We start from the raw sequence: 26,147 nt of genomic DNA, 5'->3' as shown, positions 1-26,147 counted from the left end.
CAACGAATGTGAGCCTGTCCGGCTGAGGTGCTCTGTTAATGGGAGGAGCATAGCAGGGAAGAGTGAAACGGCTTTAGACTCGGTTTTTATCTGCATTTTCATCTTCGTTTCGCTCAAGAACAAGAAACCTACTTTAGTTATCTTCTTGAGTACAACATGTACAGCTGGTAGCGTTAGCTAGTTTAATTTCCACTCTGCGGTTTTCAGCCGTTCTGTGTTTTCCCGATTGGGCTGAAGTTAGTTGGCCACGACAAACACGGCGAGCAGAAGGGAGTTGAGCCGGGTAAGAAAACCTTTACTGCTTTCATAGAGGGCAAAGACTAGCTTACTAAACATACAGGGTCGGCTGTGTGTGAGCCAAGTTATCGCCGAAGTTCGAGGGAATAAAGGCACTCGGTCTCTCAGCGCGCAGTGTTGGTCGAGTGAACTAACCCCCCAGGATCAGAGTGGGTTTTGAATGGTCTGAGCGCTCGTGTGTTTTTGTGAAGCCGCGCATTGTTTCATGGAACTGAATGAACGCTAGGTTAGCCTGGTTAGCTTGTACTTGTGAAGCAGTGGCAGTTTCATTTGACAGTAAACTAAACGGTAATTACTTTCCAAAGCTTTCTTTTCCTAAACCTAACTCGGTGAATTGGCTTGCTGTGTTAACCAGATGTTACTTTAACCTTTTTTAAGGTGGAGTGCAGGGGGCTCAGAGTGGTGGTGCTGGGGAAAAAGGTCCTTTGAGAAATTTTTATGTAGGTTTTGTCTCACCACGTTGGTTTTGCATCATTCAAGTCATATCAGCATAAAACAAATAATTAGAAATAGTCTTAAAGCCGTTACATTATGCTTATGACTGGACATTGTGCGTTAGCTGTCAAACTAGCTCAACGTAAGCTGAAAGCAGCAGGCCGCAGCCATGTACACAACAGGTGCGTGGAAACTCAGGTAGCTTAGTATCAGGAAATGGACTAAAATACTATCTCAGTTCAAACAAATTTGGTGTCTTATTCGACATAAACATTAATGAATTAATTGTCTTTTTAAACATGTGTTGCTGTTGCTTGGCCCCTCGCTGCAATTAATGAGCTATTTCCTTGGAGCCCCACCTGTCAGCTCACTATAGCTCATTTACTTGATACGAATAAAAAGGCAAGAAATCAATAACAGCACTTTCATTATCAAATACCCACTAACGGCTCACAGTGGATCTATAATCTAATACAGTAGTAAGCAGTATGCCTGATTGAGTTTGTAGTCTGATTTCTCTTGTGTAAACTATGAGTGGAATGTGGCAGTAGGTTATCTGTTGCAGCACGCTCTCCCTCATATTCCTGATTTCTTTCAAACGCTCCTGGAATATAAATGGTCTGCTCCTCTCTCCCAGGGGTTTGGATGTCTGCACAGAAATAGATGTGACATCTTAATTTAGGCCAGAATACCTTATTGAATTATGTGGCACTATAGGATAAGTTTTAGGACTAATGAGAACAAGAACAAGATCATTTAGTCTTCTCAGTTTGTGTTTAATAGGCAATCTGTTTTAAACTAGAAATTGTGGTGTCCAGCATCATACAACTTCAACTCTCCACATTAGTTCAGTTTTTAGCTGTTTGCCAGTTCTCTTTACAGCTGTTTGAGTCTTGAAAGTCACTGTACAGCAGTGCAATGTAAGTTGGTAATTGGTGATTCATAACCAGCCTCATTGATGCTGGCAAATCATTATCTTTCTCTCTGTTTTTTCAACTTTAAACTTGAGCCAATGCTGTCACCCTTTTGACCTAACCAGTCAGTTTGTCCCGTGCCTAGTTTCCTGTTGGACTGGCCAAAGCCGCTGGCTTAAAGAGCAGCTGGGGTAACCAGAGTTGCGATGGTGGTTCAGTAGTTGATTCCTCAGATGTCTGTCTGGGCACAGTGCCTAGTCGTTCTCTAAGGGGCCAGGGGCTGGCCTTGTTACAGACATTTCTAATTGAAGCCCAATACTGAGGACTTGGTTCCATCCTTTAATTCTTCCATCCTTCTTTTCATTCATTCATTTGCTTATTGGTGGTGCGCCAATTTTTTTTAAATGGGCTGCCACTGCGAGCCACTCTTTTCCTGTTATGTTTGCACAGTAAGTACATATAATAGGAGCTGATATTAAGCATTTTTTCAATTATTTTACATTTTAACTAGCTTCCTTTGCAGATAAAAGCGACTTTTATTATGTATGTGCGTATTTGAGACAACCATGATTTAAAAAAAAAAAAAAAAAAAAAAAAGCACACGTCTCTAGTCTGGCCTAGTGTCTCACCCTGAATCTTCTTGCATTGCTTGATATGTGGAGGATGCATAGAGTACAACCAACCAGCACTCCTGTAGTCTGTCTCTGTGTCACGCCCAAGGCTGAGTAAATACAATCAAACATGGTGTTTCTGAGAGACGTGGGACTAACTAGAGCTTACGTTTGCTTCCACAGAAAAAGGAAAAAGTGCACTTGGTCACATCGTTTCGGTCACTCTAGCCAAACAATCGTGACTTGTGTGTGCAGCTCGAACCCTGCCTGGTACATCAGATTTGCTTGGTGAGAGCAAGTTTCTTGTGGATATTGGTGGGTGTCTTTAGTGTGTGGACCCATCCTCCTTCTTTAGTAGTTTGAACATGTTTGGAATACGTGTGGCGCGGCTTCAGTGGACCAACTACACAGACAAGCGTAACATACAGTTGTACCTTTTTAATAAGTAAGTTATACACAATTTCTGGCCACTTTAATTTCTACCTCCAAAAATTCCACCATTCTGCTTAGGCAAAACAGGCCGTATCCAATCATGCAGCGCATTTTCAAGAGCTGATCAGAGTACATCTGATACAGTCAACACATCCACCTACTGCTTGTTATTGTGTAAATTACGCTTTTGGGTGAACAACAAAATGACAGACACATGTTAACTTACCTATATTCTCATCGTTTTTGCTTTTTACAAAGTAGGGACAGTTTTTACTGCATGATTGCTCAGATGCTTACTGCAATATTTTTGCTGGTATCACATTTACAGTTGTATGGGTTAATGTAGGCCTTATACACTTTTAGCCTCTATCTAGGTATTCTTGCTTGCAGCCCTATACTGAAAGGGCAAGCTCTGCCCCTCGCCTGTGCCTTTTCAACACTGTAAGTGACTCGTTGTAGGTATTTATTTCATATAAAATTGTGTGAATATTATATATTTTTATTTTTGTTCTGTTAAAAATTGCTGTTACTAAATGTTAGTTATGATTTTTGCAGCTTATACAGTCTGCAGCTCAAAGCAATTTATTTAAAGGGTGATTTTAAAATACAAATGTTGCATTTTACCGCAGTGTTTAACTTGTTGAGCCTTCACTTGGCATGTGATGGTTTGCATGTTTGTCATATTAAGAATCCACAGCTGAGCTACTCTTGCTGTTAATGAGTCCCTGTGGATGAAAACGGTTGTATCTGACCAGTGGTTTAGTCCAGAGCTGCTTTTCCCCCCTGTGTTGTGATGCGTGTATCGTCACAACCACCTCATTGTCTGCTCAGTTTACCTGAGTGTTATGTAGTCCGACCGTTTCTTTCCTACATTTTTCTGATGGTTTGAAGGAGTCTCCCTAGTTACGTTTAAGTGGTGTCGGGTTACTTTACCTTGCCCTGTCATTCTAGAATGTTAACTCCTATGTGCTGGGCAGGGCATGTACTGTAGAGCTGGCCTGTGTGTTTGCTTTGAAGTCCATTTTCAGTGTTTGCCTGTGTGTTTTTGTTTCACTTAGGTTTGTATTCAGAGCTATTTTACGTGAAATGCTCGAGGAGAGGTTGTTGAAACAATGTGTTCTTCATTTGGTACAGAAAATACAACTTAAAGGGCAGAAGTTTATCATTATAGTTACAGAGTCTTCGATACGTACGCCCACAATAAGTCTCCTTGCTTGTTCTTATCCACATAGGACTTCTCTCTTTCTGTTCTTCTCTTCTCTCTTGGGTTCATTTCCTTGAAGGGTGTTGTTTTTCTCTCTTGCTCTTTCGTTCTCTCCCTTTTTGTGCATGTGTGTTGATTTGTTGCTAAGCTAGTGACTGCAGCCAGACCACACTGCCGCAGAGGTGTAGCCTACATGTTTAATCAAGAGCCTCTTGTACAGTCATGTGTCATGCTTCAGTACTGCTCTAGAAATGAATTTGTCTTGTTCTCTCAATGAGAAATGATTACGTTCAGACATTTTTTTGGAGGTCTTCATCCCATTAAACTGAATTGTGCATGTTCTACTTAATTAATATACATAATTAATTACCTGGCAGAAGATATTAGAGCATATCTCATGTAGATACATGATTAATATCCATCTGTTCCTGAAGTCATTAATCAGTCTGCAGAAAGCTGCTGTGTTTCACGTTGTGCCCTGTGCGACATAGACTTTAGACAACGGACATTATTTACATTCTGTGCTTTTGTTTACATCTGTGGTGTTTGAGCTTTGTCTGTGAGCTTTGGGGAAATGCAGTTTTGTTATTGACTTTTTTTTTTTTTTTTTTTTGCAGAGTACAGTCGTTTTGAGTCTAAAATCCACGACTTGAGGGAGCAGATGATGAACAGCAGCATGAGCTCTGGATCAGGCTCCCTGCGCACCAGTGAAAAGCGATCCCTCTATGTCAGGTAACCTACATGCACATCAAACTAACTTCTGCATATAGTTAAAGGTGAACGCTTGAAAATTAGCACATGTTTATCTTAAACCATTTCCTGCAGTTGAATCACTAAATAGTCTTTCATGAGATTCAGTCTGTCATTTATTTAACCTTTGTACTTTGACCTGATACAGCGTTTGTGTCTGGTATACACCTCACATATCAGGTATTACTACTCAAGGCCTTTGCTGTCTTTCTGTTTACATGAATCTTTTCTTAAGGCCATGTAAAATACCAGACTATAATTTGCTCTTTTAGCATGGGTTGCCTTGAGTCAGAGTTAATGGATTAAAGCAAGCTTTATTACTGAGAAATGAACTTGGACCAATGGAAATAATTTGAATGCATTTGATTAATCTTTAAAGTGGCTGTGTTGTTCTTCTATGCTTGCAAGAAGTTGTTCTCAGCTTCATTAGCTGGCAGTGCAGCATCTACGTTTTGTCTGTAAATTTGTTGGATTTCATTTCTTCCTTTCTTTTCAGTAGTAAAAAATAGAAAAGTGTAAGAATGTTGGTTTTAAATTGTTCTGCATCTGCACAGATCAACTTTTACTCAAACAAGTCCATTATTTCTTCCCTTTAATCCACTGTTCTGTTGTTTTGGTTAGAAATCAGACAGGAGCAGACAGGGCATGATTCAAACAGAATTAGGTTGATGGTGAGTTTGAGTATGTGTGCACCTTGAAACCAAGGCACGGATTGAATCATGCAGAAGAAGCCTACTCAAAACTTGTCGAAACATTTCGTGCCAGTGTTCAGTAATATGTTTATTCATTTCAATCCCACTGTCTTTTCAATTTAGCAGCTTTTTATCCTACGGTAGCCAACTTGATTACATTAATGACAGCAAACACTGGCTCTGGAGTTCAGCATTCGCCCACTTATTTGTGCAGCCAGCTTTAGCAAGTGGATTGTTGTCCATTAGCAGAGTTTGCTGGGAGAACATGTACAGAAAAAACAAAACAAAGAAGCACTTTAAAAAGGGTTTAAAATTTGTCATATTTTACTGCCTGCTAGATAGGTCTCCCCCTATTGCATGACGCTGCTAAGCTGGGAGGGTGAAGGCTAATATGTGCTTCCCCTTAAAGACACACAAGCCAGTTCATGCTGTGAACAGAATACAGTTACATTCCGTACTATAAAATGCTTGAGCGCATGAATAGTTTCTGTAGTTTTATTTAACACAATCCATGACATTCTGAAGTGAAAACCAGGAATGTAAAAAAAATAAAAACCTCTGCACAGCTCTTGGAACTGGAAGAAAATGGTGTGATTAGCCTACCTTGGATGGTTGATTTGCCAAGCTGATTGAAATGGCGAGTGGAGAGAACGAGCTTGAATAAGTCAAAATCATCCTTGATTTCATCTCCTGTTTGGGAAGACTTCTGTTACTGAGTTGATTACAGTAATGATTGGTAAAGAGTGATGGATTGAACGGTGACGGTGTGCCAACGATACTGAGCAATTCAAGTATCAAATACCTGTGCCAATACCTCATGCTAACTCATTGGTAAAGACATCACCCAGATGTGTCAGTTAGCCAGCTTCTAATTCTAAGTTTCCATTCCACCATAAATGGGGAAGCAGCTACATGTTACTGCTGCTCCATTTAAGGTGGAATGGAATAAGAATCTGGTGAATAGGAAGCCAACTTAAGCCTCATGGAGAAAACACGAGTCTCGGCAGCTACTTCTCCCCTACAGGGTTCAAGCAGCTGCAAAGTGTTGATTCGGGCGAAACAAATGGCTTAATCGACAAAGATGTTTATAGCTTCCGATTTGTACCTCTGCTCAATTAGCTGTGATTAAGCCATGTAAAAAAAAAATCCCCTCACACTCATTTCAGCCAGAACGCTTTATATATAAACACAAGAGAAGAAGATTATAAGTGAAATTTAACTCATCGGTTTGTTTGATCTTGTGTTGTGGTCTTATAGGTAACATTCTGTCTAAATTTGCCCTGTTGTATAGTAGCAGTGTAGACTGGCAGACATCCAAGATTGTCAGCATCACTATATACAAAATTTTCTGATCAGTAAAGATTACTGTACAGTACAGGCAATATTTTTTATATATATGTAATATTTGTATGCAATTTAATGTAATATGGTCAATAATTCTAATAGTTTGTTAGGCTGTGCTTCACTGACTGATAACTACCAGCTGCTGACTGTGAATTGTCTGGTATGATTATCTCACAATTATGAGAGGTGGAGTTACTCATTCTTTGCACCACAAGAGTAAATATGCTCTTTTTATGTTTTTGGAAGGCCCCTTCTGACCTGTTGGTGTCTGTCATGAGATTAAGGAAAAATTGGAAGTTTAGGTTGGTGATGAACATTAACTTTCTGATAGAGGAGCATCACAGAAATTCATGTTGGAGTTTGGACTGCTTTAAAACAAAGCGCTAATGCAGCACTTCGACTCCCTCATGAATACATGTGCTTCTTGGGCTATGTCTAAATGGCATTAGTTCTTGTGTGTGTGTGTGCTTGTGAGTAAGCTGAGAGCTATGTTTGAAATGCTGCCTTATGATTGACATGGTGGAATTGCTACATGTGCGTTTGAGTCCTCAAAAGTAGTTTTTTCACATTCCTGAGCATTAGGGAATGTAAACACTTTTATCACTATTTTTTTATCTTAAAATCTGTGTTACAAAAGAGATTTTTGCCCGATCAGAGCAAGTTACAGGACATTAGTTCATTCAGTAGAAAGGAGGGCTTGTTTAGCATGTATCTCTTATTTCTGGTTCCATTGAACACTGGAATAGTGTTAGTGTTAGTATAATAATACATTGATAAATAATTGATAGAACAGCAGCAGTTTCTGAAAAGCAATGTTTTACAATTGATCAGTGCCTCAGATATCTTGGAGGGGGAAAAAAGTGAACTGAAAAAAACCTTAACTTAACCTGCAGTTTAAGCATGAAGCGTAAGTTGCCATGCTGATGTAGTACAGTAAAAAGTGGTTCACTGTTGTAAGACAGAAACTCCAGGGTTAGATTGAAGTAAGCCTAAACTGGCTTGCTCAGCCATAAGTTCTGGTTTGTGAGGCGGATCCCAGGTATTAGTCGTGGGTGTGGGTGTGTGGTGTGGGGGGTTTTTTTTTTTTTATTTTTTTATTTTTTTTTTTTTGGAAGAGCTATGTGTGCAGTAGTTTAACTGTTTAAGAATGAACAGTGCTTTGTATGATGGTAGTTTTCAAACTGTGAGTCACAACCTGTTGGTGGGTCACAGTGAATAGAAGAAGCTGCACTAAGGCACATATTTTTTTTTTTCTTTCTTCTATATAAGCAGAGCTGAATGAAGTACATATTACAACCCCAATTCCAATGAAGTTGGTACATTGTGTAAAACAAATAAAAACAAAATACAATGAATTGCAAATCCTTTTCAACTTATATTCAACTGAATACACTACAAAGACAAGATATTTAATGTTCAAACGGATAAACTTTATTGTTTTTTGCAAATATTCACTCATTTTGAATTTGATGCCTGCAACACGTTCCAAAGAAGTTGGGACAGGGGCGTGTTTACCACTGTGTTACATCACCTTTCCTTTTAACAACACTCAGTAAGTGTTTGGGAACTGAGGACACTAATTGTTGAAGCTTTGTAGGTGGAATTCTTTCCCATTCTTGCTTGATGTACAACTTCAGTCCCTGAAAAAGACGCTGCTTGGATGGCAGCATATGTTGCTCCAAAACCTGTATGTACCTTTCAGCATTAATGGCGCCTTCACAGATGTGCAAGTTACCTATGCCATGGGCACTAACACAACCCCACACCATCAGAGATGCTGGCTTTTGAACTTTGCACTGATAACAATCCGGCCAGTCCTTTTCCTCTTTGGTCCGGAGGACACGACGTCCATGATTTCCAAAAATCTGAAATGTGGACTCGTCAGACCACAGGACACTTTTCCACTTTGCGTCAGTCCATCTCGGATGTGCTCGGGCCCAGAGAAGCTGGTGGCGTTTCTGGGTGTTGTTGATATGTGGCTTTCGCTTTGCATGGCAGAGTTTTAACTTGCACTTTTAGATGGAGCGACGAACTGTGTTCACTGACAGTGGTTTTCTGAAGTGTTCCTGAGCCCATGTGGTAATATCCGTTACAGAATGATGTCTGTTTTTAATGCAGTGCCGCCTGAGGGATCGAAGGTCATGGGCATTCAGTGTTGGTTTTCTGCCTTGCCGCTTACTTGCAGAGAATTCTCCAGACCTTTTGAAGATATTATGGACAGTAGATGATGAAATCCCTAAATTCCTTGCAATTGCATGTTGAGAAACGTTGTTCTTAAACTGTTGGATCATTTGCTCACGCAGTTGTTCACAAAGTGGTGAACCTCACCCCATCCTTGCTTGTGAATGACCTTTCAGGGATGCTCCCTTTATATCCAGTCATGACACTCACCTGTTTCCAATTTACCTGTGGAATGTTCCAAAGAGGTGTTTTCCTCAACTTTCCCAGTCTTTTGTTGCTCCTTTCCCAACTTCTTTGGAACGTGTTGCAGGCAACAAATTCAAAATGAGTGAATATTTGCCAAAAAAACAATAAAGTTTATACATTTGAACATTAAATATCTTGTCTTTGTAGTGTATTCAATTGAATATAGGTTGAAAAGGATTTGCAAATCATCATATTCTGTTTTTATTTATGTTTTACACCACGTCCCGACTTCATTGGAATTGGGGTTGTAGAGATGAAGTGTTGCATTGCACAGCACTGTTGATGCTCGCAAAATGCTTCTGTGTTATCTACGTGGCTTTTTACTGACTATGCAGTTGTCGAATGTCATGTGAACAACAACTGCAGGGATGTGTGGTTGCCACACTCACAACTTTGAGTCTGTTCTTAACAGCAACTGCCTGCCATTAGAGAAATTTACAAAAAATGCTAAATACAACCCTTTATGCTGCCATGTCTCATCTAAAACAAGCTTGCTTTAGCCTATTGAATCTGTGGTGATCAAAAAACTAGCTGTCTTTTTAAACTAGCTGGATGAAAGCAAATTTAATTAAGACAATGTCCAACTAAATACTAATTTAAAATGGTGTATGTGGTTAGAGTTGATTACCTCTAAATACAGAACAAAGGTCTTATTGTTTTACTATTTTTAGATTCTACAATCTTACCATTGTAGACCTATGCATGCTTCATTCTTAGTGCTTCTTTGGTGTGTGCGTCTTGTTTCGCTTTAAAGAATATTTGGTGGGCAACTGGGTAAACTCTGTGTGGATTTTGCCATGGAAAAAAATAAGTACCCTTGCCCTGTGACATTACTGTCCATTTAGTCAGCAATTCATATAGCACAGTATATACTGAGAGAGTAGAATGTAGAGGAAGAGGAAAACCAGTGGAGCAGGTCCTTCTGTCTTTTACCTCGTACCTGTCTGACAGGGTGACAATAGAGGTTTTGCACTGGGCACAATGCATGACTGTGTCTTTTGGTCTAAATATCACCTACCACCTGAAAAAAAAATCACCAATCACAAGGAAGCTGATGTGCAGTGTGATGTATTTTTCAGTTGATTTCTATGGAAAAATAAATAGCTTTAACATTGTAGTTGAATGCTAAAATACTGTGCCTGTTTATTTGTTTTTGTATGTACAGAGCTCTATTTGACTATGACCGCACCAGAGACAGCTGCCTGCCCAGCCAGGGCCTGAGCTTCTCTTATGGTGACATCCTGCATGTCATCAATGCCTCGGATGATGAGTGGTGGCAGGCACGGCTGGTCACGCCCCACGGAGAGAGTGAGCAAATTGGAGTCATTCCCAGCAAGAAAAGGTATTGGACTATCTATCAATCGCGATGGGACACCGCTCAACACAAAACTCAAAAGCAAAGGTTCTATTAAAGGGACACTAAAAAAACTCCTGACCTTTTACTTCCAAATTCACAGCTGAATTTATTTATGATTAATCTTTGATGGCCACTGACTCCATGGAATATGTACCCCTGTGTACACAACATACATATACACACAGTAAACACAAAACCAAGCCCTTCCCAAAATGCTCCAGAAATAAGTGGAAAAAAGAACAGCAGATGCTGCTTATTAGCTTGTAGCCATTTATGTGTATTATCTGAAAAGAAATTGATATAAACATCAAATACCTTTTTAATAGTGGAATAAGTTTCATACTATTTTTCTAACATTAAATTTTCTGAGATGTTCAAATGTGTAATGCAGGTATTGTAGGCATGTAAACTGTCATTGTGTGCTAATAAAAGTAACTGAAAAACGGCATGAAATTTTAATGCGTTTGAAAAGATTATCTTTTAGATTATCTGTTAATTTATTTAGTTACTTCTTGTTGTGCTCTCTCTCCCTCTCTCCCTCTCTAGGGTGGAAAAGAAAGAGCGAGCCCGGTTAAAAACAGTCAAGTTCCATGCTAGGACAGGCATGATTGAGTCCAACAGGGTGAGTATAGTTGAAAAGCATCTCCCTCCCCAACCCTTTTCCCTCCTGCCATCCAGCAGGGGCCACGTGGTAGTTGACCCACTTCCCCCCTGAGTGTGGGAATAGGAGCCTTCTCCCTCTTGTGAGAGAATAGGAGGCTCCTATTACAGATACCTCTCATTTCTCGCTGGGTGTGTGGATCTCAGATCTACAGACACACAAAGGTAGTCATTCATAGACTTAGTCATGGAGTAGTGCCATCATCATACCTCAGTGATGGTGAGAGGTCTGAACATTTCTTGTTGTGTCTTACAGGATTTGTGTTGTCCTTACGTGCTTTGCCCTCTTTGGGAATTGCACAGTACATCCAGTATATAAGGATTACTACTACCACTTCCCTCTTTTTTTTGTTGCATTCACAGTTTAAGTAACAGTGATGTAACAGACCTTTATAATTAGGGGTGAAACAGTACTCAGCCCTTATATAAGTTAGATTCCCAATAGAGTTCAAGATTTCCGTATTCTCAGAATATTTTGAGCAAAATTCAAATGAACAAAGTTGATGAGTATAATCATGTAGCTACACAACTTGTTAACAACATTCTAGCTGCTAGGCAGTAGGAGTGCTGGAGTGAGCTGTTGATTGGTCTTGATTATCTTCAAATTTAGGGGTTCAAAGAATGTGGTTGCATTGTGGTTTGCAGTGCACATTGTCTCAGATTTACTTTGTGATATAACAGTATCATGTATTGTTACACCCCTATTTATTATCAGAGTGAATCAGTTTCTTTTTCAATTTTTACAATTACACTATTTTGAAAATGTTTCACTTGTTAGTATTCATTGTCCCTGTTATGTTATTTCCATCGATGTTAGATTTTTTTTGCATGGTTGTATTTTGTGTGATTGTGCTGTCCGCCACATTGAAATCCATTCTGTTCTGTTTGTTTCATCTTTCATTTCCACTCCCTTCATCTGGTCAACTCCCAGCAGCCAGTCAAAGTAAAGCGCAAAAAAAGCTTCAACCTTTCACGCAAGTTCCCCTTTTACAAGAGCAAGGAGAATATTGTGCAGGAGTTGGTGGAATCTGAACGTGAGTATAAGCGTGTGAGTGGGGGGTAAGGGCTTTAACGCTGTGCTTCATGCTTCATCCTCCTCTCACTGTCACTTGCTCCAGGGACGGTGTGTGGTTGGCTCTTGATGCCTCTCGTCATCCCTTTAAGCCCCTTCCCCCCAGAGACAGTCAGAGTACTCTCTGGTCTCTCTGCATTCTGAGGGGGATCTCAGGTGTCTGCTGCTCACTGGTGTAGAGACACACTAATACTGAAGTGCTGTGCTTGACTTAGTCCTAATAATTTGCCTGTAAAACCTGTGCTCTTAAGCGTTTCACTTAAGCGTTTCACTTAAGCGTTTCACTTAAGCGTTTCACTTGAGCGTTTCACTTAAGCGTTTCACTTGAGCTTGCTTATAGCCATGACTTGCATGGTTATTCTTTTGACTACTTTTTGTTAGCCCTGTTAATTTAACTTTTGTATTGCAATCTGTAGAAAGAACAAAGCACAGCTGGTTTGTGTTAGTCTCCCTACATACCCAGAGAGCACTGCACCTCTTCTCTCAACCTCTCACTAACATCTTTTCTTCTTCCTGTCTGCTCTCTTCTTCTCTTGTTTCTGCTCTCACCTGTCGGGACACTCAGGACTTCCCAGGGTTAAGCGATGACTTTTATGGATCAAAGAGTTTGAGTAAGTGTGTGGTTATACTTGTCAAACAGCTGCCCCTTGAGCTCAGAATTAGCTAACTGACTGGCAATAGCTGTGCCACACACACAAATGTCTTTCTCCCTTTTTTTTTTGCTCTCTTCTGTACCTCCATCCTCAATGATTATCAGACAGGCTTGCCTGCTGTTGGTGTGTACAAACTCCCAGCACAGCCTACTACCATTGTTTCCAGTGGGGACCTATTGTTTCATTCATTGTATTGATGCATGGATTAGAATTACTGCTGATTCAACTGTATTGATCCTCTTAAAGCATCATTTAATTCATGACTGCGTGCAGCAAAAGGCAATCAGTCAAAATATGCTTTGAATGTTTTTGTGCAGCAAAACATCTTTGTGTTTTGAAGAAAACTTGCCATGTACTTTATTCTGAAAGTCACCTAGCCACCCTAGATCTTCCAGTCTGTTACATTGTGACAAAAGGCTTACAGTATTCTTGGCTAGGCTAGAAAGAACAATTTTTTACACTCCAGATGTGAAGAGTTAATTGTCTAGATGCCAGATGGTAATTGCTAACGTTAAAGATTACATACGTGACGTACAATGAGGCCATTTGTTGGAGTGAAACCTTTGTTTGAAAAAGCAGTCATTACATTTACTACATTAAGCAAAACAAAATTGCTCTTGATTAAGATCACATACCTCTGAATTGTCATTGTTAAACCAACTATTCACACTAATAGGGACGCAGTGCATGTGCCATTTGACTCCTGTTAGGAACTAAATACCAGAGTGTTTACTTTGGCCTGTATGGCAGTATCAGTATCTGGTGTAGCCAACACAACAAGGCCATAGGAAGCCCTGACCAAGGTGTGGAGGTCACTTGGGACTTTGTAGGAGGAAATACTTAATTTCTTATTACTGCCACCACCTACTCTTCCCTGTAAAGGAAGTAGTGGCTGTGTATGCATAAGTCTTCTTACTTTTTACATGTTATTTTATTTCCTGTTCTTAGCATAATGGTGAGACATTTTTTTTCTTCAAGCTCTTTTGGACTTAGAGTTTACTTTTACAAATGTTAGCATTATGATATTTTTTAACCTTTCTTTTCTCATTTCTACAGAGTGCTTGACATCAAATACCAGTGACAGTGAGAGCAGCTCAAGTAAGTGATTTAAAGCAGTGTTGTTTTCTCCTTAAATAACCATGATTAAAATTGTACATATTGATTTCATGTAAACCTTTAACATTAGTGTAATGCAGAAAGCTAACATTCAGTGTTCAGAACCACATTGTTTAACTTAAACCTACAATTTCAAATAAATAATATAGCCGCAAGCGGCAATCTGTGGGGTCCAAGCACCAGGAAAACATCAAGGAGTAAAGTATTGGCCCCTTGGCGTAGAATGCAGCAGATCTTCAGATTTTTAAGAAATGTGTCCTTTGCCTATGATTTAAGACCACTAGGTGATGCTTCTGCTACAATCTACACAACTCATTTTAACATCCATGACAGGGATTCAAATCCATGACCCTAGAGTTCAAAAGCAGATGCTCTCATGGTGAGTCAAAAGATATGTGGCACAACTGCAGTTTTTGAAAGATTATTGAAAGGAAGCAACAAGGAACCATGCACCATTTTAGGACAAATTAGCAAATTAGCAGCATAAACAAATTTCATGCCTCTGGACATAGAAGGCAGCAAATCGTTGGATTTTTAAGAAAGACCCTTAATTAACATTAATATAATGTTAATTAAAAAGAGTGTTCACAACAACTGCTACAGCACCATCCAACATCTGTGACAGGGAATCAAACTCACGACCTCAGTCTTCAAAGGTGGATGTTTTCATGGTGTGCTACAAGAGGCCCACAGCAGACCTGTTTTTTTTTTTTTTTTTTGTTTTATTTATTTTTGTTTGTTTGTTTTTTTTTTTTTTTTTTGAGGGAGAGAATTTGTTGGTATGGAGCAATAAGGAGTTACTGTGCAGTTACTGTGACTATTGAGTAGTATCATTTCAAATTAAATCATAATACACTGTCAATTTGTTGTTTTTTATATTTGGGTCAAACTTGGTTATATTCAGACAATTATTTGTGTATTTTTAGCTTTTTATGGCCGAATAAGCCAGTTCACACCAATTTATTCAAATCTTCAACCACACTGTGCCCAAGTCATGATATTTTCAATATGATTGTTTTAAGAAAAATTCAATTTGATTTAAACTCAAGAATTAGTAAGAAATGTCTTATTCTCCATCTTTTTTTCAACTGTATCACTAAAAGTTTTTTTAGGAATTGTATTTGAAAAATTGTTAGGCTTAGTGGAAAACATAACTTTCAGAAATGCTTTTAAAGACATACAGTAAAGCTTCCATGTATATGTCAACAATGACGTGCAATAATACGTTATGATAATTTACAGAAAAAATTGCAAAAATTGTCTTGACCAAAAGACATACAATAAAGCTTTCCGCTAATAGTATATATATACATTTTTTATTCATTAGTTCGACATTGACATTTGCAGTTACTGATCTGCCTCCCTCTGGTGGCCAGAGAAATATAGAACACCTCTTGTCCTAATTAAAATTTATTGAAATCAAATTATTTGATTTCCTGTGCAGTTAATCAACCTACACATATTTGCAAAGTGTTGATTCTCATTAAGATGCATAATTTGAAACAATAGTCATGTCTTTATTTTAATCTTAGACAGGAATAATTAAATTTTAGATTGGATTCAATACATTGAGCTTTGTAAGAGCCATTTTAAGACAATTCAAGCGCAATGTTACACGTTTCCATAGCTGATTATTTTCAATGTATATATCAATTTTGGTCACAATCAGAGCTTAAGTGACAGATTTGTGATCCATAACTTGCAATAAAATTGTGTTTAAAAGGCAAGATTTTTAAAATAATTATTGATCTTGAGATTTTGACGGTTGTTTAGAGACCAAGTTTGAGACATTGCAAAAACATTTCAGGAAGCAGTATGAAAACATCCGTTTTCAAACTGATGATTTACAGGAAAAAATATAGTTTTTTAAAAGACCTGTGTATGCAAAATTGCCTGGCTCGGTGGAAACTTCCTTTGCCACAAGATGGATGTTGCAAAGACTATGACCATAAGTATGTTTGAAGTCATAATTTGCATTTAATGCTGATGCTCCCTCTGCTGGGCAGAAAATATATTATTGTTATTAATTATGTGGCCATCCTGGGTTTAAGTCAAATTTCCACATTTCCTGTGCAATTTTGCAACATGCATATAATTGCAATGTTTTAGATATTAATAAGATGTGTAACTTGAAGCCATTATCGCTTCTTTAATTCATTCATAGAAGAATATAATGACATTTTAATAATTACACATTAGATTAAGTATTGTAGGGGCTTAAGACAATCAATTTAAATGAAACTTTGCTTGTTTTCTCAGAAAATAGTAATGTACAGGTTAACCAAGATTCATCACAATCACATAAAAACTAAAGAATCTATAGCCCCCCTATAAGTCAGAAAAGGCCAGTCTGAACAGATTCATTGGTGTCTCATGGTAGTTCTTTGCAATTAAGTTTTTTTTTTTTTATAAATATTTACTTACAAACTCCACAGATTGTTTTATGACCAACAATGAAACACTCGTCTTAAAATCCACAGACTAGTTCAAAAAGCTCATATATTGACATTTGACATTGACAAATATTGATCAGTCAAAGAAAAACTTTAAAGAATTTTAAAAGACTTGTCATTCTCAGTGTGAGCAATTAATTGATTTATTTTGATCTTTGGTACAATTTTCGTGTTTATGCTCTATAGCGCCATCTCATGGCCAATTGAGGTCATACTGTATAGACTATACCTATGTAGACACATGATATAATTTTTGTGATGATTGGCCAATATTAAGCCCTCTGAATGCCTGTTGAAAACTTATTGGCCAATGGCAGCCATATTTATAAAATGATTCAGTTGTCCTTAAGTATGAGGCCATGGATACAGCATGCAAAGGTTCAGCTCAATTGGCCAAGCAATTGCTGAGAAACAGATTTTTGGTTGTTATAGTGCCACCTATTGAGTAAGTGGTATCAAACTTGGTGGGCTTTCACAGAATCAATTGGGATGGAGGACTGGTAAGTTTGATGAGAATTGGCTAAAACAGTCTCGATCTGTAGCCATTTATGTGAATTAAACCAAACCCAGAGGGGCTTACTTGGCATGTGGCAGCCATATTGTTTATAAATATTCAAATTTTTAAAAAAATAATTCTTGACCTCCAGACTCCCCTGAAAATATTGGTCTCAAAATGGTGTTGATATCTTGAAAAACCTCAGACTAGTAGAAAAATGTAGATGTCCCATTCTACACCCACCCACCAAGTTTGGTCTTTGGGTGACTTACGGTGTCTTCTCCACAAACCATTTTAGGGAAGAAAAAGAATAATAATAATAATAATAATAATAATAATAATCCCAAAAGCAATAGGGTTCTGTGCACCTCAAGGTGCTTGGACCCCTAAAAGTGATAAATCTAATAGATGATAAATCTTTATCATAACTATATGTCATGTAGTCCCAGAAACCACATAGGCAGGTCTAATTTAGATAAATCTATTTGAGGTCAACGTAACATGGTTTGAGTCAGGAGTATAAGGATTGTTTTAGGTCAAGCACAAATAGCACATTTCAGACATTTCAAATGTCTTGGCTGATTGACAACTCGGGGGTTATTTCTGTCTAACTTTGAACAATTACCTTAATTCTCTACAATTTTAAGTATTTTAAGTATTCCTTGAAGGCTATTTTTTATACTATAGCCCAGCAATCCCTGTGATGTAGTTGTTTTTTTTGGCACCTCCTCTATGAAACAAGCTGAACTTTGAAAACCAAAGACTTGCTATTTACAAAAATCCAAACTGCATTCAAGGGGGAAAAAAAATTTTGTTTATTTTTTTTAAAGAATTATTTATGGTAGGCTGTCATGAAATAAACACATACCCTTTAACTTTAGTGCTAGCTCTCTGAAGGAAATGGGTACCTACTGGCTGTTCAACATACATGATGGAGAACAAAGGTGTTATTTCTTTAAAAAGTGAAGAGAAACATTTTAGTACTTTGTGTATTTTGACTGCTCTTTTTTTTAAATCTTACAGAAGGGCAAGAGGATACTATTTTATCCTATGAGCCAGTCACTCGACAAGAGAGTAAGTATTCAATTATAAATACAATATCTGTGTAGGTCCTTAATTTTTTTTTCACAATAGAAAACAGCTGTTTTAATTAATTTTGATATTTTTTTTTGTTGCTCCTTTTCTGTTAGTCCACTACACAAGGCCTGTTATCATCTTGGGTCCAATGAAGGACAGAGTAAATGATGACTTGATTTCAGAGTTTCCTCACAAGTTTGGATCTTGTGTCCCACGTAAGTATATAGTCTGTGTCCGTCTTTTGCCCTTTTGTGTTTTTTGGGCTCAGTTAGAAATGAACTTGTGAGGTAAAACCTTTGCTTCTCCCAGACACAACTCGTCCACGGCGAGAAAATGAAATGGATGGACAAGATTACCACTTTGTGTCCTCAAGAGAGCAGATGGAAAAAGACATTCAGGACAACAAGTTTATTGAAGCAGGGCAGTTCAATGAAAATCTCTACGGGACCAGCATTCTGTCTGTTCGGGCAGTGGCTGAGAGGGTTCGTAAGAGATTATATATGTTAATGCAAGCATTCCAGAGCTTTTTAACACCTTCCTTAAACATTTACTTTAACAACAACAGGCAAAGAGATGTGTTGCATGTAGTGAGAGTGGAAAAAATTGTGCATTTCTGTCCTTGTATTATAGGGGAAGCACTGCATCCTGGATGTGTCTGGGAACGCCATAAAGCGACTTCAACAAGCACAACTCTATCCGATTTCCATTTTCATCAAGCCAAAATCCATTGAAGCCCTAATGTAAGTAATTTTAAACAAAAAATTCCTGCATGTTTGCGCATGTGCATATATGTATATGTACAGTGGCATGCAAAAGTTTGAGCTCCAGTCAAAATTTCATTTACTGTGAACAGCTAAGCCAGAAAAAAAATCACCTGACTTCCATAAGGTATAAAGATGACACATTACATTAGTGTTTTAAGCAAGATTACGTTTTTATTTCTTTTCTAGTTTCAAAATAAAAAAAAGGGTCTGAAGCAAAAACGGCACTCTGCATGGTCATTATTTAATCACAGCTTTTTGTAACTAGCTAAGAGTCTTTCGGTTCTTATTTGGAGGATTTTCATACATTCTTGCGAAGGGCTTCTTGGTCTGTGTGAGTCTCGGGGGCCTCTTGCATGCATTGCTCTTTTGAGGTCCATCCACATATTTTTGATGATATTTAGGTTGGGAGGCTGTGAGGGCCAACCTTCAGCTTGTGCGTCTTGAAGTAGTTGGGATTGTGAGGTGTGTTTAGAATCAGTATCCTGTTGCAGAAGTTAAAGACATTGTGATGTTTGCCTCTCGAGTTTGATTGTATTTAAGTGAATCAATTCATTCTTCTATCTGAGAAATTTCAATCATGCCACTTCAGTGTGAGCCCAGAGCGTGATCAATCCACCCCATGCTTAACATTTGGAAAGGTGTTCTTTTCATAAAATTCTGCACCCTTTTTTCTCCATACATACCGCATTGTGGCTAAAAACTTCTGTTTTAATCTTAATCACTCCACAGCACGTTTCAGGATGTTTCCACAATTAGAGAATTGAACATATATCAGTATTGGCTCTGATATAGATGTAATTCACTCATTGGATATGATGGGGCCAGTTCACTTTCCAGTCTGGATTCCAGTCCACAGCTTGCGCTGGACCATAAACCCACTGTAAACATAACGTAACATGAGACATGTCATAGATGCATATTCCATTCCAAATCTTACCGTGAACCCACAGCAACTTCAGTTTGTAACTGATTGAGCAAATAACATTAGCTGTTTGACTAAAATGTCATTTGTTTGGAGATATTTTAGTCTGGAAACGGCAAAAACGAAGAGAGCTACATGCAATGTGTGTAAACCAGCATGCCGATGGATGGAATACGGCTGTGTCATAAAATACAACCAGATTAATCAGGCACCTGCAGAGGTTTCACATGAAACAGTACCAGGAATTCATGCTAGGTAACAGACATGAAGACACTACCAGGCAGCAACTCTTGCTGATGCTTTCCAGAAAGGCAATAAACTTCCAGCACACAACCCAAAGGCTAATGGAATTACACAGAAGTAGCTTAACTTCATTATACTCTATGACCAGCCACTGTTTGCAGAGGAAAATGTCTGATTTCGCAGCCTGTTGGTGCACTTGGAGCCCAGATATAATCTTCCATCCAGGAAATACATTTCAGAGACTGCTACACACGATCTGTACAAAAAAAGTGTCATCCTAGTTAGTAGCACAGTTAGCTAGATGTTAAAGCCATGAGCTTAACAGCTGATATTTGGATCTCGCCACTGCACACCAGATGAACTCTGAACCGCCACTTCAGAGTGTGGTGGGTCAGTTGAAAAAGTGCAGGGAGTCACATCAGCAAATTCTTTGCAGCCTCCATGCTTAGCGATTGGAAGATTAAACACAAACAAACATGATACCAGCAATAATAATGATCTTGTTAAAGTAAAAAGAGCGCTTGTATCGGTATTTGTAGTTCTGTATTGGAATTGGATCAGAACTGAAAAAATGTGGATCTGCCCATCACTTTCCAAAATGCATCAGGCTTATTTAGATGTTCCTATGCAAACTTCTTAAACTACTGAATTTTTTGGTGAGGACGCTGGAAAAATCACCAAATGATGATGATAACCTTTGTCACTAGTCACAAGTACCAGCGAAATGGTTTGATGAAAGTGAAAACTACGTTAATCATATGCTGTGGCCTTTGCAGTCGCCAGATCTCGACCCAATTAAACATTAGTTGGAGATTTTGCACCGATGTGTTAGACGGTGCTTTTCCACTCACAACAGCAATTACGGAATAGCTTTTGGAATATATGTATACACCATTACTGTGTGTACATTTGACTCATAGCCATTTAACACTATTCTTTCAAGTTTCACCCATCCCTGGAGTGTACTTAGATATATTGCATACCGTGGCTTTACCAGTTTATACAATTAAAAATATTACCATAATAAATACCCACCTGTCACATCCTAAGAACTGCAAAAATTGTTTTCCTTAATTCAGCCTGCATCACTAATATTGGAGAGAAAGAATGATTGCCAGGTCATTTTGTTGTGCAGTGTTCAAAGACGTTTCATTTCCATTGCTAAACATATTGATAGTAATGGATACAATGTCAATGACATCACTTCTCTTTACTTCCACAGCTGGTGAACAGCAGATGTCTCTCATCCTGTCTCTAAAGAAGTGTTGAACATTCTAGTCCCCAATCACCCTAAACATTTCTTAAATCTAATTATATGTCCCTGTTTCTTTTGTGTTTTGCAGGGAAATGAATAAGAGGCAGACATATGAGCAAGCCAATAAAGTCTTTGATAAGGCAATGAAACTTGAACAGGAATTTGGGGAGTATTTCACAGGTAAATGTGGTTTTTAAAGTGTGTGTGTGTGTGTGTGTGTGTGTGTGTGTGTGTATACACACTCTGTATGGACAAAAGTATTGGAACACACCTCATCATTGAATTAAAGTGTTTCATTGAGTCTCATTGCCACAGGTATATAAAATTAAGCACCTAACAATGTAATCGGTCTACAAACATTTGTGGAAGACTGGGTCGTTCTGTCTGGCAGTCTGATGGGCGAGTCTCGGTTTGGCAAATGTCAGGAGAACGTTGTCTGCCTGACTGATCTGTCCCTTCTGTAAAGTTAGGTGGAGGACAGGTGATGTTATGGGGTTGTTTGTTAGAGGTTGGCTTTCAGTTTCAGTGAAAAGAAACCTTAGGACATTTTGGACAATTGTATGCTTCCAACTTTGTGGGAACATTTTGGGGAAGGCCGTTTTCTGTTCCAGCATGACCCCAGTGCACAAAGCAAGGTCCATAAGGGTTTGGTGTGGAAGAGCTTGACTGGCCCACACAGAGCTGTGATCTCAACCTCCTCGAATACCTTTGGGATGATCATGAACGGAGATTGTGAGCAGGGCCCTTTCGTCCAACATCACTCTCTGACCTCACACATGCTCTTCCGGATGAATTCACAAAGACACACTACAGAATCTAGTAGAAAGCATCCCAGAACAGTAGAAGCTGTTACAGCTGCAAAGGGAGACCCAGCTCCATATTATGACTTATGGATCCTGTTGGTGTGGTGTGTAGGTGTCCCAGTACTCAGTACTTTTGTTCATACAGTGTGGGTGTGTGTGTATATGTATGTATATGTATGTATATGTGTATATGTGTATATATGTGTATGTATGTGTGTGTGTGTGTGTGTGTGTGTGTGTGTGTGTGTGTGTGCACTATATTAGGAATACTTTATCTACAGTTGTCCATTTTAATAATAGTTTAATAATAATAATAATAATTAATAATAATAATAATAATAATAATAAGTCCACCCATTTTTCTGCATACTTTGTTAGCACCCTTTTACCCTGTTCTTTAGTGGTCAGGATGCCCAAAGGACCAACACAGAGCAGGTATTATTTGGATGGTGGATCATTCTCAGCATTCTCAATCACAGTGACACTGATGTAGTGGTGGTGGTGGGTTAGTGTGTTGCACTGGTACGAGTGGATCAGACACAGCAGTGCTGCTGGAGTTTTTAAACACCGCAGTGTCACTGCTGAACTAAGAATGGTCCGTCAACCAAAAATATCCGCCCAACAGCATCCTATGACCACTGATGATGGACCAACACTGCAGCAACAGATGAGCTATCGTCTCTGACTTTACATCTACAAGGTGGACCAACAGAGGGTCTAATAGAGTGGACACACTGTTTAAAAACTCCAGGAGCACTGATCCACTCCTACCAGTGCAACACACTAACACGCCATCACCATGTCTGTAGTGCTGAGAATGATCCACCACCAAAATAATACCTGCTCTATGGGGAACAATTGAAGGACAGGGTAAAAGGGATGTAATAAAGTATGTGGAGAAACAGATGGACTACAGTCTGTAATTGTAGAACTACAGAGTGCACCTGTATGGTAAGTGGTAAAATGGATAATGAGTGTAGATACAACGTGCTGTATGCTGAAACCTGGGATGTAACCCTTTGGGAAACTCTTGGCCTATATACCCACAAGCTATAACTTGTTTGAAATATTTTACAAAAGTACACAACCTGCTTGTATTTCCTCTCTTCACAGCCATAGTCCAGGGTGACTCACTAGAAGAGATCTACAATAAAATCAAACTGATCATTGAGGAGCAGTCAGGCCCTTACATCTGGATCCCATCCTCAGAAAAACTCTGAGCTTGCAGCCTCCACTCCTCTGCACATGTGCGGAGTCCTATCCCAACCCAAGCCCTGGTCCATCCTGAGTCCTCTCCTTCCCTTTTTACTGATATGTTTCATATCAAGTTTTAGTGTCATCATTATGTTACTCTCAAATGAAAAGAAGTCTTATCACCATTACTGTGACTGTGCACAACCCTGCATGAGTTTCTCAGCAAATCCATTCAAGACTGGAAATGCAGTTCCAAATGAATTTTTTGTCATGTAAAACAAAAAGGGAAAATGAATGAATCCTTTGTGTGTTTGGATGGACTTGGGAGAATGCCTCAAGCTAAAAGAGTGGGGCCTGTGATTTTAAGAAGTTCCTTGGACATGGAGACTGAAATGCTGGAACCCTGTATATGTTCCTTGTTACATTATAAAGAAATGGAAGATGCTGAGTAAAGACAAAGATTTTCTACAAGGACTAAACACAGTTTAAACCTGTTGAAGGTACTGTTTATGGGGTTATTGATCATGTTTATAGAAATTTAGTGGAGACACTTAGAAACTGGTGATCTTCAGTAGTCACATGGCAGTTGGCTGCTGCTGCCAGTTGGCGTGGCACAGTTGGTAGAGTCGCCATTAAAGGCAGAACAAATGGAAAATGGGTATGAATCTATACATTTATATTACTGAAATCACATGGTAAATAAAAATCCTATGGAGCGATTTTACTACATAATATTAAATACTACGGTACACATTTTACACTTCACTAGAATTGTCTACTTGGAGGGCTGTTAGAGTTCATTTACTTGTTTTTGTGTTCTCTCTTTCTTGTGGTTTTTAGCTGCTCTGTATTAAAGATGAAGGTAGAGGGGTGTAACTGGGCTCTCTGCAGAACACCAAACTGCCTTATGATTAATAAAAATTCTGTAGAATTTCAGTCATCTTGGGGGGGAAGCTACAAATTACTCAACTGATCAGTGCTTAATGGAAGACTCAATTGGTTTAGTGTTCTTTGAGTTTTCTACTTCTTATTGGAGGCCTAACTTCTGAGTGCAATAGACTTAAGTGTCTTACCTCTTTGAAATCCTTTTTTCCTCATTACTTTTGTCTTAAGTGACTGATTTCTGAATTCTGATTTTGGCAGCCAAGGCTCCCCTGAAGTTGTTGAGCAGCAGACAGCCCATTTGCACTTTCTCTGCCTTCCAAGACTCTTCAGACTGAACGGCAACATGGTACTGTCCTGTAAGCTGCCTGACCAGGCAGCCTTAAAACGGGTAGAATCAAGACAATAATTGTATTGGATGTTCTTCTCAATATTAAAGAGTCGGTAGAGCCTGAATAGGCCTAATTTCCCCAGAACTCAAAGATGTTTTGATTAAATCCTGTCATTTGTAATTGTTTTAAATGCTTTTTTTTATTTTCTATTTTGGGCTGATGTTACTCTGCTGTGTTGAACCTTGTGCCGTGAGTGAGCTTGGTAAGCTCTGGAATCTGATGCTTGGATATAATCCTTGAGCAGCTGAACGGAAGTAATCACGGGGAGAAGGAAAAACGGTTCCCGTTAATAGAATATTCACACAAAAGAGATGAAAATATTCTTCACCAAGCACCTAGACAAGCTAACGTAAATACTTAGGTATTTGCAAGATTTCCTCTCCGCTTTGACACACGTGAGTACTGTACCTGTGGTGACCCTCCTATGCACGTTCTGATTCAGCAGAAGAGGAAAGGCCCACCTGCAGTGCTGAGCTTTACAACGGTTGAGGCTCTGTATGGTGTCGTGAGGAGAGACTGTGCTAACTCACTCATACAGGATTACTGTGGTCCCCCAAAACCCCCAAGATGACATTTTTCCCCTTTTCACTCTGAAGACGGTGAAAGTTTCAGAATCGTGGAGGTACAACAACCAGACCAGCATTTTCTTGCCCACCGCAAGTGAAAATGTGCCCTCTACACCCCAGCTCCTGTTTCTGCAGGCATTTTCTGAGCAGGTGTGCCCACCTGCCAGACATCTCCACTAAACCAGCTGTCATACCTGTGTCAAAACCAGAGTTCAGGGAATAATCGAAGGGAACAGAGCCATTTATAAACTGCTTACAGACTGTTTCAAAGGGTGTGATAGCTGTAAAATGTAAATATCCCCCTCACTTGTGCTTCATGCATGTGTGAAACTGGGACAAATGTTTTATAAATCACAAATGTCAGGTAAGTAACTTTGAATTATACTGAGATTAATTTCCATACAGATGTGCCGTAATGTTGGTATTTCTCTATAGACAAAAATCTTCAGCTGCCTATCACAACACATTTTCTAGTCAGTTGGGAATTGACTTCCCTAAACTAGGGCCTGTCTATTTGTGATATCTTGTGGAACTTGTCTGAGTGTATAGATGAAAAATTGTAAAAAGTAATATAAATATATATAAATATATATATATATATATACACATACATACCTACACACACACACAGACACACATTTATATAAATATATAAATCGAGATGCAGACGGCAACCTGTAGGGAGATAAAATAAATCAGGAGCATAACTAACTCATTTAGCGTAGAACTGGTCCTCTCCGGTGTCAAGTGGGGGAAAAAACAGCTGACTGTTAATGTGTCTGGTGTCAGTCAGCCATGTCATTAAAGCCCAAAGAATTTTCATTCATTGTACTCTTTCTATTGAGATTGCTGAATCCTCCACCGATTCTGAATGATCCTGCGTGTATTGAAGAGGGTGTCGGTCTTTGCTCCAGAGAAGAGGTTAAATGAACTTGTTAAAGGGTGGGGCACAAGGATTCTGGTTTGTCGTTTTGGGTGATGATTAGTTATTGATGTGAAAGCACATGTGCAGTAAGTGCTTGCAAGTATGAATTGACTGTACAGTGGTGTCCTCCCTGTGAATACAAATGATAGAACCTATCAGGACACAAGGAAAACAGGTCTTATATCCTGGTCAGAAGGGAACACAGTCCTAG

At 38.9% G+C, this 26,147-nt stretch overlaps 1 protein-coding gene across 9 annotated transcripts in view; it reads left to right on the top strand.

Annotated features, from left to right (window-relative positions):
- The window catches only part of dlg3 (discs, large homolog 3 (Drosophila)), a 105,408-nt gene extending 80,873 nt beyond the window's left edge, over positions 1 to 24,535 (top strand). For 5 of the 9 annotated variants that reach the window (XM_017707154.2, XM_017707153.2, XM_017707159.2 and 2 more), the window contains 11 exons: positions 4,511 to 4,625; positions 10,272 to 10,448; positions 11,010 to 11,085; positions 12,055 to 12,157; positions 13,905 to 13,946; positions 17,937 to 17,987; positions 18,104 to 18,205; positions 18,300 to 18,472; positions 18,621 to 18,730; positions 21,263 to 21,354; positions 23,091 to 24,535. In XM_017707154.2, coding sequence (XP_017562643.1) covers positions 4,511 to 4,625; positions 10,272 to 10,448; positions 11,010 to 11,085; positions 12,055 to 12,157; positions 13,905 to 13,946; positions 17,937 to 17,987; positions 18,104 to 18,205; positions 18,300 to 18,472; positions 18,621 to 18,730; positions 21,263 to 21,354; positions 23,091 to 23,197 — 1,148 coding nt within the window. In that variant the 3' untranslated portion in view covers positions 23,198 to 24,535. Of the gene's footprint in view, positions 1 to 4,510; positions 4,626 to 10,271; positions 10,449 to 11,009; positions 11,086 to 12,054; positions 12,158 to 12,760; positions 12,807 to 13,904; positions 13,947 to 17,936; positions 17,988 to 18,103; positions 18,206 to 18,299; positions 18,473 to 18,620; positions 18,731 to 21,262; positions 21,355 to 23,090 lie in introns of all 9 variants that reach the window. The other 4 variants (XM_037540610.1, XM_017707152.2, XM_017707157.2 and 1 more) reach the window with 2 other exon arrangements.
- Positions 24,536 to 26,147: the final 1,612 nt, after the last annotated feature.

The sequence above is a fragment of the Pygocentrus nattereri genome, chromosome 8 (assembly GCF_015220715.1).
Source record: "Pygocentrus nattereri isolate fPygNat1 chromosome 8, fPygNat1.pri, whole genome shotgun sequence".
Lineage (NCBI taxonomy): Eukaryota > Metazoa > Chordata > Actinopteri > Characiformes > Serrasalmidae > Pygocentrus > Pygocentrus nattereri.
This window is presented reverse-complemented; position numbering and strand designations above follow the sequence as displayed.